The 13,775-nt window shown below is 52.8% G+C and overlaps 1 protein-coding gene across 1 annotated transcript; it reads left to right on the top strand.

Annotated features, from left to right (window-relative positions):
* Positions 1–813: 813 nt before the first annotated feature.
* On the top strand, positions 814–13,271 carry HRH2 (histamine receptor H2). The gene is made up of 4 exons (XM_032703011.1): positions 814–909; positions 6,613–8,126; positions 11,191–11,355; positions 13,130–13,271. The coding sequence occupies exons 2-3, from the start codon at positions 7,042–7,044 to the stop codon at positions 11,207–11,209; spliced, it is 1,104 nt and encodes a 367-aa protein (XP_032558902.1). The 5' UTR covers positions 814–909; positions 6,613–7,041; the 3' UTR covers positions 11,210–11,355; positions 13,130–13,271.
* The last annotated feature ends 504 nt before the right edge of the window (positions 13,272–13,775 follow it).

Here is a 13,775-nt window from a genome sequence, read left to right as displayed (position 1 = left end):
TTGCACGCAAAGGGGACAATTTTCAGGATAGGTGAGCGCAGCCTTGAGGAAAAGATGCTCAGCCTGGAGCATCCCTGACACTGACCCAGAGCATGTGAAACCCCTCTCCAGCATGGTGCAGAACCCCCAGCATGTCAGTGTGAGCTTTTCCTGATGCCTCCAGTTGCATAAAGAGTAAACGTGCACCCCAGCCTTGGCTGGGCTCCAGTTTCTTCCACCTGCTTTACAGCTACCCCACTTTTTTCCTTATCTCTCCCCAGTGCAACACAAGAGTCATCATCTGCCCTGAGCCATCTCTGACACCCAGCTCCAGGCTCAGTTTTGTTTGGTCTCAGGGGGCTCGCATGGATGGCCAAGCCAAAAACTGGGAGCGAGTGACGGCATCAGAGTTCCCAGCAGCAGGCAAACGTGTGCCTGTAGAAGAGAGCCAGGAGGGAGGAAGGCTTTACACATGGCAAGCCACCAGCAAAAAGAGCCCTGAAACCTCAATGTTAGTGAGGAAGGTGATGGGAGCACGCAAGGGAAGCAGCAGAAGGAGGCAGCAGGCATCCCACCCTCCTCTCTGTGCCAGGCACGGCTCGGTGGAGCCCGGCACACCACGTGCTGGGAGTTCGTCTCACTTTCAGCATTTCAAATTTGCCGGATGATAACCTCGGTGTCTGAGTTCACGGCTCTGATCCCACCCACTAGAGGTCTGACTCATGTTGCAGTCACCGCTGCCTGGATATTGGTACGAGAGGAGGGAGGGAGGGAGGAGGAGAAGAGAGAGACGGAGCAGCCGCTGCCTCTCACAGCACACGCTTCTGCCTTCACAACTGAGCCACGCACACTGGAGAAAAGTTGGAGGCAGTGCAGCCACTGAGGGCTCCCACCCGCTCGAGGGCTGTGGGAAAGCAGCACCTTTCCCAGGTAAAGCTTTTGCCTTACTTTTTGCTTACTTGTTGCGCTGGTAAATTACTTTCTAGGTAAGATCTCAGAGGGTTTGGTGGGTCACTACTGAGTTTGGAGTGTGCTAAGCACCCTGCAATGGGCCACCTGGGTCATCAGACCCTTGTGCCATCGGCTCCCTGTGCTGGCTGGAGCAGAGAACAGTTTGGGGACGTTTTTTGGCTGTTACTGGTGTGGACAGCTGAACCTGAGAACATCAGGGTCAGAGGAAGGACGTGGTGGAGTGTGCCCAGGGCACAGAGGCAGAGCCCTGCCCTGCCTGAATATCTGTGGTGTGCAGCATCTCTGCCCAAGCAGCTTCCCCACAAGGTTTCTTAACTGACTTCCTGCACTGAGCTGCCTGAGCCCTTTCTCCAAGCACTCCAGCCTCTCCATCCAGCCCTCCACACCCTGGCAGCCGCTGGGCAGCTGCTGCTGCCCCATCCCAGAGCACAGTCGGCTCTGTGAGGCAGGGTACCCCAGAGCTGGGCTGTAGCTCTGGCACAGGAAGGGTGGGTAATCCCCAGGGGTATGCGCTGTTCACTGTGCCCTGCCTGGAATAGGCTTCATCGGGAGGCTGAACCCTGGGACCTCTGCTGGGAAACTGGGCAACTCCGAGAGCCTTCATGAGCCCAGAACCTTTGTTTTCAGCTTCACCTTTTCTGGGCACTCTCTGCAGAACAAACTTTCAAAACTCTGACTGCTCTGCTGTGCTGGGTTCCCCATATCTCTTTGTTTCCTGCTTTCAGGGGTCCTAACTGCCTCTTACCCATGGAGTCCTTTTCCTCCTGGGGGAGCACGATGGAGGGCTGGTGGCAGTGATGGGAATTCTGTCCTGCCTCCCCCAGCCCCTCTGCTCATGTCAGACACAATAGTTGCTGCTTTGTATCAGGGATGAGGCTGGGTTGGGGAAGAGAAAGCACCAGGCTCTGGAGGAGACCAAGGAGAAGTGACAAAAGTGTCTGGGGATGCAGCCACACAGGACACCAGTATCCCCTCACAACCCCAGAGGTGCAGTGAGATTCCAAAGGGACTTTGCAAAAATGAGACTGAAACTGTCTTTGTGCACCTGTAAGATCCAGGGTGAGTTGTGCCTACACACCCAAATGAGAGCATGAAGCACCTTGGATGAGTGAGCAGCACACTCAATAGCCCTGCCCTGAGAAGCAGAGAGGAGATGAGGGATTTCAAGGAAGAGGTGGAAATAAGGGAGCAGAAATTCCAGTGATGGGGCTTACTGAGCTCAGGGTCAGAGGAGTGCTGGGGGATGCTATGAAGTGCAGCACTGCATGGGAGGAGCACAACCCTTCCAGGAAGGCTGCTCATAAACTGGAAACTACCCCAAAACCTCACCAAAACCCTTCACAGACAGCAAGGCAGACTAGTTTCTGCACCACTCACATTTGTCCTCTCTCACATCACCTTCAAGTCCTGGCTCTGGCACATTTGCTCTTATCCCATGTGGAGCAGGCTCTTGGCTCTGGCAGGGGTCAAGAAGCCCATTCCCAGGATCCCTGCAACTGCCAGCCCTGCCTGCTCCCCACCATGGAACCTCAGACATCCTCTCTCAGACCAGAAGAAACCCCCACACTCCTGCCCATCTCACAGCCCCAGCTGAAGTACCTCTCACAGCATGTCCAGATGTTTAACTTCAGGAAGCACATGAATATAATTTTAGAAAAAAGCCATGATGCTCTGCTGCAAGTTCTGCGGGGCCAGGGAATTTGCTCTGCTGCTAAGTGACTTCTGCCAGCCCTTTTCTCGGAAAGAAGCTAACGCAGGAGGCAGAATAACATTTCAGGTCTGCCTGAGAGCATCCCCAGGATGGAGCTAAAATGTTTCATGTGGAGCTTCTCCTGAGCCCACAACCACCTCTGTCGGTGCCCTTTCCGGTAGTGGGAAACACTTCCCAAAGACAGGCTGCCACATCCAGGCACTGAGTGCTCCTCTCTGCCCATATATCCACTCACAGTGCTGATGTACCCAGGCTTTTAACAGATTTTAAGCAAACCAGGTATGCCAGAAGCAGTAGTGCAGGAAGGGAGAGCAGCCAATGCAATCCCTACACTGCTGGAGCAGGCGCTGCATCCCATTAATCTTACTGCAAAAGTGCACAGAGTGCTGGAATTAACCATGTTGAAGGAAAGGATGCTGAAAGATGGGGGGAGGGGGTGTGGAATAAAAGGGTAAGATGCAACAGGAATTTCCAGTGAATGAATCACAGCCCCCTCCCCAGAGGAGATAAATGCCGTTTTAAACACAGTGGATCAAATGTAACATGGACTGCAACAGAGCAGAAAATATCTGCTCAGGCAAGAGAAGGCAGAAATTACTATGAGAATTGTAAAAAGAATAATGGGACGATGATAGGACTTTACAATGGAAGGATCATTAATGCACCAAAGAAAGCTATTAACAGAGTTCCTTAAAGATCAGCCTAGAGGTAAATTTTATTTAACGATTTTCATTAGTGGTCTTGGCTCAGAAAATGAGGGTTTCTCTAAGAAAATGTACTGGTGAGAAACTTGGGAAAAGTTTTGCACTTGACAAGGCACTAAGTACTACAGGAGTATAACCAGAGGATCTGAAGATTAACAGAAACGCACCGGGCTGGCACAAATTCATACACTTAGGGCCTAACAACAAAAATTGCTACTCTAAGCAGCTGAAAACACCACAGGAAAAATGTCTGGCTTTTAGGGAACCCCGGGATGACTGCAACAAAACAAATGCAACTTGACAAGTCTTCACAGCAGAGATAGTGTCCATCAGAGCACCAGCACCACTGGAAAAGGCACTAGAAGGATGACCCAGAAGCAATGCCCTGCTCTGGTCCTTTTAATGTCAGGAGGGTGATTTTGAACTCTGAACAGGTCCAGGCTGTGATAATGAGGATAATCAGGTAAACGTAAAAGCTGCCTGGTGAGACAGGGCTGGAAGGGTATCATTTATTCAGGCTGTTGCTGGAAAGACTGCCATGGGAAACAGCTGCTCCACTCGTTCATCAAGGAGGAAATCAACTCTCTCTGCCAAAACACAAGAGCAGAAGGACACAGGTATTAAAGGTGGCTGCGAGCGACCTGGGCAGAAAGCCAGGGGCAGATTTGGAGTGCCAGAGGGCTGATGCTCCTCCAGGAGAGAGCCCTAAACTGGATGTATCATCCCAGGGACTGTGTCCCGATGGCAGTGGGCTGACGGCCCCTCACCTGTACCAGCCCTCCAGCCTGCTTTTCCTGCAAAGCCATATCCTGAGGTTATGATCACTTGTGGGAATGTTTCTCTAAGATAATTTAGCTGAGGGATACAGGGAAGTCTCCTGCACCTCTGCTACAGTTAGGGTGGCAACATCACACATCTGACCTGACAGGGAGCAGATTCTGCCCTGTCCTGTGGAGGAACATTCCAAGGGTTGCGGGCAGTCGAGCCCTGCAGCCCACATTGAGCTGCCAAGATCCCAGCTCTGCCTGGGTTCTTCTGCAGAGATGGGGACGCCTCTGTCCTCTTCCAAGTGGCCATTCCTTGTCCTGAGCTAATTTGAAAAAGCAATAAGAACTGAAACTCCTTCTTGCCAGGTGTGCTGTGCAGGGATGCACCAGGGGCTGCCCCTGACACCACATCAGGTTCCAAATGTGCTGATGTGCCCAGAGCTGGGGCTTACCAGCAGAGCCCAAGCCAAGGCCCAGCAGAGACCACATAAGCTGCAAAAGCTGATGACAGGAGCATGTTGTTGGTGTGTGGTAAAGCAGCCACGTAGGAGGCTGCAATCCACCCACAGCATTTTCTAAGTGTGCTACTCCCCCTATAATTTAATCTGCCATTTCCACATGTTGGGAGCAGCAAAAAAACCATCCCTTTCACTTGGAAATACCCTTCTGTGAGAACAACCTGTTCTCCTCATTGCCGTCAGTGGGCAGGCAGCGCTCAGCTTGTTCCACACTCCTTTTGTGCATGAACAAAGAGCTTTCCATGGCAAGAGCCTGCGCTGCGGCGGGAGGTGAGGAACCACTCCACACACTGCCACCGTGGTGGAAAGTATCACATCCCTCTCCCTGCAGCCTTAATCCCAGCACCCAAATTCAGAGGACCTCCTGCCTGGCAGTGAGTTTGCTCTGCTCGGCAAAAGGCTTCCCACAGGCTGGTTCATTGTCTCTGGTTCGGTTTCCACGCCTTTAGAGGCAGCAGGGCTGTGGGTATCACCTATAAACTCAGCGGTCCAGTCCCCATCTCTCCCCCATATGGTTCCTGGCAATCAGTGGTTATTTACTCATGCAGTCTCCCTGGTATTCTCCCTCCCTTGGCCCTCATGCCTTTAACCTTGAATCAAAGACAAATCATCTGAAGAGTACTTCAACCTACTCCACAGCATTATCTTGTTCTTGCGGGGTGAGTTTAAAATCTCACCTCTACCCTCTGACAAGGCTGGACCTTTTCATTTTCTAGAGTTTCTTCTGTTTGTTCCATTTCTGCAGGCTGTTGCACCCTGCGGAGAATCAACTCTACCTTCCTGCACAAGCCTGGGTACGACCAGGGTGGGTTTCACTGCCCTCTACAGGGTGCAGAGAGCCTGGAGAGCTGGGTCACGCACCACCCGTGTGGACCAGCACAGCTCTCCCCCACCAGCACATGAGGCAGAATGGGGAGACCCATCACCTCATAGGAGAAGCTCATGGTGGGAGACCAAGCTGTGCCACAGGCGGCTTCATGAGGGTCCCAGCACAGGCAGTCCGGCTCCTGAGCCTACTCCCAGCCCTCTTTCTTGTCCCTGCAGTGCCTCAGTTCCCCTTCCTGACATCAGTGTTGCTTCCAATCACAGTAGAACTGAGGACCCTTTGAATCTAGTAGCAGTATGGTCCTGGAGACCACCATAATCGCCAGCTCAGAGCTCTTTTGGAAGTTAGAGGGGTTTTCTGCATTGTTTCTGCCCTTGAAAAATGCAGCCTTTTGTTATGTATATCCAGACAGAAAATAGCCATAAAAAGTAAGTCTACAAGGGATGTTCTTCTTCCCTCCCAGGGCCCAGAGCAGAGTGAGGATTTCCTATCCAGGGTGCTGGAGCTACTGTGGTTGGTGATGGCAGGGACCAACCCAAAGCATGGGCTGCTGCAAAGCACAGATGCAAGGGCAAAGTTTAATGAGACTGACAGCCACAGCCAATCTTCAGAAACTATGTAGTTGGAACTAATTTTGCTAGATTGCATAAGCACTTCTTTCTCAGGAAAATCCTTTCCTCATATTCTCCCAGTCCTCGTTTTTATTGTAAGCCTGTAGGAACTTGGTAGTTCTAAAATTCCTTGCCTTCTCTCAACATACCTGCATTATGTGGGCCCAGCTAGCAGGTACATGTGTGTCTGGCTGCCAAAGGACTTTCTAATTTGGGTTTAAGTGGGCTGGAGCAGCCAGGGAGGTGCAGACACTGAGTTTGGAGAGGCCTGGGGGGCAGCTCAAAGGACCTTTGCCCACTTCAGCTCTTACTTGGTGCTTTCATAGAATCACAGAATGGTTTAGTTTGGAAGGAACCTTACAGATCATCTTGTTCCACCCCCCCGCCTTGGGCAGGGACACCTTCCACTAGACCAGGTTGCTCAGAGCCTCATCCAGCCTGGTCTTGAACACTTCCGGGGATGGGGCATCCACAACTTCTCTGGGCAACTTATGTTAGTGTCTCACCAGACACTTTCTTTGCAGGTTGTCCTTGGGAGGTGGCAAAGCTCTGTCCCTGCTGGAGCACTGCTGACCACTGTCACCAACCAATCATGCATAGAGCATGAGAGCCCACAACACATAAACCCATGGTTGCTCAGAGGAAAGGAGAAGGCAGGAGAGGAAAAGGAGCAGTTGAGAGCCACCAGCAGCTGACACAGGTTATCAGCTCCAGCACTGAGCTCCCAGATGGGGCCGATGAGTACAAGTGAGTTGCAGGGCCACGTCGTCCCCCAGGCCATGTTATTCCCAGCACACAGGGCTGAGCATGCAAAGTAACTCTGCAATGTTCTCCAAGGTCCCTGTAGACCAAGGGTCACTTTAGGAAGGTTTCTAGACCTGCCTGATAGAGGCTTACTCCAAGTAGCTTCAGAGCCGGTGAGAGCGGGACTGCTCCATCCATGCAGCTACACCATGGATCCATGTTACAACCATACAGGCTCTCAAGAAAGGATGGACTTTCCCCTGCAGCTGCTGGTTGGGTCCTGCCTTGTCATCCTCATCGTGATCACTCTCTGTGGTAACATCATTGTCTGCCTGGCCGTCACCCTTGACCGCCGGCTCCGCAGCTTGACAAACTGCATCATCGTCTCCTTGGCCATCACTGACCTGCTGCTGGGTCTCCTGGTGCTGCCCTTCTCTGCCTTCTATGAACTTGCCAAAGAGTGGCCCTTTGGCAGCACTTTGTGCAACATCTACAGCAGCCTCGATGTCATGCTATGCACGGCTTCCATCCTCAACCTCTTCCTGATCAGCCTGGACCGTTACATCGCTGTCACCACCCCACTCCGCTATTGCCAGCTGGTCACTCCTCCCCGGGTGGCTGTGGGTTTGGTTGTTATTTGGACCGTTTCACTGATGGTCTCCTTCCTACCAATCCATCTGGGCTGGAACACCAATGGGACAACAGTCCAAAACACGGTCCCCATCTGCAACAAGGAGTGCACGCTGGAGGTGAACCCTGTGTATGGATTAGTGGATGCCTTGCTCACCTTCTATATCCCTTTGGTCATCATGTGCGTCACCTACTACCGGATACTCAAGATAGCAAGGGAGCAAGCCAAGAGGATAAACCACACGTGGTGCAACACCCCCATGTCACCCATGGTGAAAGAGCACAAAGCCACTGTGACACTAGCAGTGGTGTTGGGAGCGTTCATCGTGTGCTGGTTCCCCTATTTCACCGTGTTCACGTACCGGGGGATGTGGGGAGACAGCAGGGTGAAAGGCACACCCATGTCCGTTGTCCTCTGGCTGGGCTACGCCAACTCAGCCCTGAACCCCATCCTCTATGGGACACTCAACAGGGATTTCCGAGTGGCATATCAGCACTTGCTGCACTGCAGGAGGACAGGGGGTCCCAGGAGCTCCTGCCTGCCTCCCCTACAGAAGGCCCAATCCAGAGGCGGGCAGGGCCAGGGCAGGCAGGAGGGTAAAACCCTGAAACTGGAGATGAGGAATGAGAAGGGGATCCTGCTGACCGATGGAGCCCGCAAGAGGTAAGAGCCTTCCTACACATGGGGCTTTGACGGTAGGTCTGTCCCCAGAGAGGAAGGCAGGACTGGGGACCCCACATTGTCCATGAACTTTTAAACAACAAGGTGATGCTGCATCAGGAGCTCCTTGCCCAGGCAACTCCTGCTCTTTGCAGCCAGTTGGAAATTCATCACTGCTGGCAGGGACTCAGCTTGTGTCCCTCCACTCTAGTAACACAGGCCTAGCTATTCCAGCTTCCCACATGGTTGGCCTCCCTTACAATTGCCACTGTTCACAGGGAGCATAAAACGTTTCCTGCCTTTTCGGGGCAATGGGAACAGTTCTGCCATTAGTATTTGCTGTACAGAATGGGGTGCAGCCATTAGCTGAGGCTGCTCCCAGAAAACAGCCAGGTTCCGTAGCAGACAGCCAGCAAAGTCCAGGCACACAGCAGAGCTGCAGGGGCCCAGGAGAGGTGACCGCCCATCACAGAGGGGAAAACAGGAATTAGTCCTGGGGCACAGAGTCACAGCAGCTGCAGCCAAGCAGAGAGTCCCTGCAGGAGCCAAGGTCTGGGTCCCCAGCTCCCTGCAGGGCAGCTCGGCTGTTTCCCTTTCCAGCCAAGCCACGCACCCTCAACATTTTGGCCATCAGTTTGCATCAGCAGTGAATTCAGCCAACAGCGAGTTCCATTCCCATCTCTGGAAAAGGAGCAAGAGTAGCCAAAATTAGGTTGGCAAATGTTTTTAGATATACTAATAATACCCATGTAAAGTTAGAGCCAAAAATTCCCTCGGCGTCATCCCAAGCATGTCATGGGGGTCAGCCCCACTGAGGGGTGGGGGTGCATCAAGGAAGCAGGATGGGTGCAAGGCTCTGTGCCAGGCTGTGGCACTAGTCCTCTCCCTGGGCACCCACATCCCTGCAGGTCTGTGCCACCCCCACACCACCTCACTCCAAGGTGTTCACTCAGCCAAGCACAAGAACAGAGATGCTTGCTGTCAAACTGCTGCTCCTGAGACTAATCTAACCTCTAAGCAGTGCCTGATAAGCAGCCCGGAAACTTTCCATCCATAGATAAGGAGTCCTTTGATTCGCTGTTCCCAGTGTGCCAGCAAAGAAGCCGCACTCGTGCTGCCTCCTGCAGCACGTGCCCTTGATCCTGCCGCAGAAACACGGTCTCAAACCACCAAAAGGAGAACGTAGGGAGGTGAACCAAAGTTCAGAGCCATCCAAAAGGCTTAGCCAGCATCGTGAGTTCCCTGGGGTTCCAACGTGACTTTACCCAAGGGACAGGGGCAGCAGAGGAGATACAGAGGGATGGATGAATGTGAACAAATGCAAGAATGCAGCTCCTAGGGCTGCCCTTTCAGTTTCCAAGGAATTAATGAAGAGTCCAAAGGTATAACATTTGGTAGGTGTAGTTATAGGCTGTATATAAAAACATATGGAAAACATGTGTCTGATGTTTCTGCAAACACAGAGAGACAAAGAGAGCTGTCCTGTGTACTCACAGAAAAGTGCAGCCCCTGGGCAAACCAGGAGCTCACCACTGGGGCTCTGCAGCTGAACTGGGAGAGCTGGCAACGGGGAACAGACTGCCGGGACTTCCCTACGCAGCCAAGAGAGAGAAGAGAAGTTAAATGTCAATGACTTCTCAAAATGCTCTCTACCACAAGGGAAGGATAATGCGATGGAGGGAGATAAAAGGGGAAGAAAAATGGGTTTCTGTTCCCCAGACAGAGGTCAAGGTCACTGACTTGCTGGCTTTCCCCCTTCTAGCTTTTCCGGGTAGAAAAGTTTCTTCCCCTGGTTTCCCAGAGGGAAGACTTAAGCACAAGGATGTTTCTTGACCTTTCTAAATCCAGAGAGCTCCCTCCCATCCTACACAGCACCACCGCTGTGGTTTCTGCTCGCAATCAGATAAGAGTTGCTCAAGCACCAAATGATAAGTTATTGCTTTTACTTTCTCTCCTTCTCTTCTTAGCCCTCTCACCTGCACAGCAATGACTCACCAATGATCACATGTGACCCCTTCTAACCCTTTTTTCCATAGTCACATATATAGCCATCTGCTATTGGCAGATGACCTGGTTCAAATAATACCACACAAGACAGATGGGCACAAGATTTACCTGTTCACCAAAAGCCTGGCATCCAATTTCATCCCGAGCACAGACCAAGCTGGTTCCTCTCCCCTCTTCTCCTCTGTGTAGTCTTCCCAGTCATTTACCCTGGTCATGTTAACATAAAAAGACCAATGTGAATCATTCCACAAGCTCATAACCCCCCAAATAAGAAGGCCCAGAGCCCAGAAGAGCTCTGCTCAGAGTAGCTCCATGGGGTTATTCAAGGGAAAGCACAACCAGTAGAATTTTGAACTGTTGCCCTTAATAACAATGTTCTTTTCAGTTATGAAGCATAGAGAAAAGACCAAAAAACAAGAGTGGGAATACTAAAGAATTGCAGCCAGTCTCAGAGTGTCAAGAGCAGGACAGGGAATCAAAAGCCACAGGAGCCTTTAAAGGACTGGAGGCATTTCCATGGCTGAGGACCAGCTAGGGTGGAGAGGGCAGGGCCAAACAGAGATGCAAGGGAGCACAGCTGCTTCCATCTCCCCACCGGGCTCCAGGGGAAGGCATTTCATTTCACACAAAACCAGTAAAAAAAAAGCACTGATGGATCTCAGGGAGCTGCTTCAGTGCAGTGGGACAGGGCTCTGAAGAGATGTGGTCCTCAGCATGCTCGTGGCTGTAGGCTGTGAGACCAGTCCCTGCAGTCCAGAGAGACTGAAATCCTGAGAGAAGGAGTGTTCAGCACTATCAGATATACTGGGCAGAAAACACATCAGCTGTGCTCAGGGCAGCTTGGGGCAGGACAGTGGCCACAGCATATGGGCAGAGGATAAGCCAGTTTTCATAGGAAAGAGTCACTGTCCCAGTCACAGTGTCCCTGCCACAGCTGCTGGCCTCAGGGGGCAGACACCAGGCAGGCACTACCTGGTGCTTCACAGAGCAAAACCACTGACAGACTGGTCTGTTCCTTTTCTGTTTTTTCTGTCTTCATGCGCAATCTAACCCGTTCCAGCACCAGAGCTCTCCCATGAGTCTCAGCCAGCCTGCTGCCCTAGGACTCACATCTCTTAGCCTTCAACTCCTGGCTACCCTCTTCCAAAATCCTGTGTATGAGGTCAAAAGACAACACTCAGCTTTCCTCAGCGAAAAACTCAACAGCAGAGGCAAAGGCTGCAGGGTGAGTACAGGGCTGGGGTCGCAGGGTGCAAGCAAGGGAGAGGTGGCTCTCCCTGCTGTGGCATCCACTGCATTTTCCCTGGTCCAGCCATCCCATCCTGATGGTACGTGGTGCAGAGGGTGATATCATCAGAGATGCATCCTCACTCCTTTATCCAGCACAGTTTGCTCTCCAAACCCATCCCCAAGCCCAGGAGATGTGCACAGAGCTGGGTATCCCCTGGCTGCCCCGGAGGTTTGGGCTCAGAGAACCACCCTGCAGTGCTCTGGAAGATGCTGCATCCTGCCTGTGCCTCACACACTGCAGAGGCAGCTGCATTCAGACCATACATTTCCAGCACACTTCATTTTCATGCAAGCCTACATCCACATAAATTGCCAGCAGCTTTGGCGGAGATGCTGGCAGGGCTCCCGGGGTGAAGAGCTGATGCTGCACTGGGCATTGCTGCTCTCTCCCAGTGGTGCTGGGCTGGAGGCCATGGTTGCCATGCAAGGCGGTGCCTGTCAGCACCAGAGAGCCACTTTGTGCAGGGCTTCTCAGGAAGAGCCGGGCAAGGTCACCCTGACCTCCACATGCTCTCCCTCCAAAGCTGCATGCTGATAACCTGGGCTTTCTGTATTGACTGTGCCTTGTGGGGAAATACAGTCACCTACATGCTGGAAGCTGGGTACACTTTGTCCCTACTGCACACTGAGCACTTCTAACCTTAGCCAAGGTCACAGCAATGGCAAGAGCCAGTGCTTTCTGTTCACGTGCAGCTGGGAGGGAGCTGGAGCACAGGGCCCTCCTGCCCTGGGGCACAGCATCAACCTGCATTTCTTGGAGGTACTCCCTGTGAATCACCCTGGAAATGCCATTGCCCATCAGGAGAAGGAGAACCAAAGGCTTGGAGGCTACAGATGCTGCTCTCTGGGGTGGCATCACTGCTGCCATGCCGGAAGGAGCAGAATGAACCTCCAAGCCTGGAAACCACGAAGTACACAATGAAGCTCCCCAGGGCAGGCACAGCACTCACCCCCTGGCAGTGCAGACACAAGGCAGTTATCTCTGCTGCTGTCATTGCCCAGCAGCAGGGGCAGAGGGGACACCAATTCCTGCTCTTCTGCTTCATGTTTCATGCTTTCCCTCTCTATGACATGCATATGTTCTGAAACACATGTAGTTTCCATAATGTAAAATACCAGCCACCCCCTGAGAGACTGCTGATCTAATCAGCAGAATGAAACAAAGGTCTGAGGGTGAGGTTTTCAGGAGATCTGAGGTCCTGGTGTAGCCACAGATTTCCTCTCTGTGACATGGGAATGGGGACAGGAAATGTCATCTCGTGCCAGACACCCACGCAAAGAATCCCTGACCCACATGCAGCAGCAAAGAGAGGGGCCATGGAGAAGGAGCACCCAGGAACAGAGCACTGCCAACCCCAGGATACCAACTTTTATCAAGCTGTGTGAAGAGGCAACAACCCACTGCTGCTGGCTGGCCCAGGGGACAGGAAGAACCGGCAGAGAAAGCCACAAAGCAAAACGATATTACCCAGAGGGGTGTCGGATGACGGATCTTGAGGTGATGCAAGCCTGCTCGGCTCTGCCCAAATGTCAGCACTGAGCATTTAGTCATGCTCTGCCAAGAGCATCCTCACAGCATCACATCACGGTCCGCCCCAGGCACAGTGGGTGCTTAATGCAGCATCCCTTATACTGGGGAGCAGGAAAGGGGGGAGGAAATAGAACCATCTGCATCCTGCAAAGCCACTGATCACTCTCTTCCCCTGCAGGATCCCGACTCTGGCACGTGGCATTTACTCCATCCCCAAAACTGCTGGAGAGGCCTCTGCCCACCCAGGTTTCTTCCCAGGAGGGTGGTATATTTGAAGAGCCCTTGGAGAAGCTGCAGAAGAGCCTCTCCCCTGCTCTGTCAGGACACTTCCAGCATCAAGCCCCACATCAGCAGGCAGAGGTGCCTGAGGAGTTGGGTTGGGAGCCAGCATGTGCCCCTGGCAGGGCTGGGATAGGGATGCCCTCCCCAGGCCCACGGCAATGGATCAGGCTGAAGGGCACAGGGCGGGAAGGAAAAGGGGCTACAGTTGAGGTCTCGGTGCCAGACAGACCAGCGTAGGATGGAGAAGAGCAACACAGGCATTACCTTCCCAGCTACCCTGTCCAAGGGATGTATCCACCCCTCAGAGGGGGCAGGGGTCCTGGTAGATGGAGGGTGATGTGGCAGGAGGGCTCAGCACAGCAGATGTTGGCAGCCACAAGTGCTGGACGTCTGTGCTCAGGACATCCCAGTCCCTCAGCTCCAGCATCAGTGCTGGAGCAAAACTGCCTCCCACACTGGGAGGTTTTGGCACCCCTGGTGCTGTCCCTGATTCACACCCGCTGTCCCAGCCCCACTGCAAGGTGGAGAGGGCCCCTGGAGCC

Source organism: Chiroxiphia lanceolata, chromosome 15 (assembly GCF_009829145.1).
Source record: "Chiroxiphia lanceolata isolate bChiLan1 chromosome 15, bChiLan1.pri, whole genome shotgun sequence".
Lineage (NCBI taxonomy): Eukaryota > Metazoa > Chordata > Aves > Passeriformes > Pipridae > Chiroxiphia > Chiroxiphia lanceolata.
This window is presented reverse-complemented; position numbering and strand designations above follow the sequence as displayed.

What these genes read in the sequence shown, in the direction of transcription:
- HRH2 (XM_032703011.1), top strand. Translation starts at nt 7,042, where the DNA reads ATGGATCCATGTTACAACCATACAGGCTCTCAAGAAAGGATGGACTTT.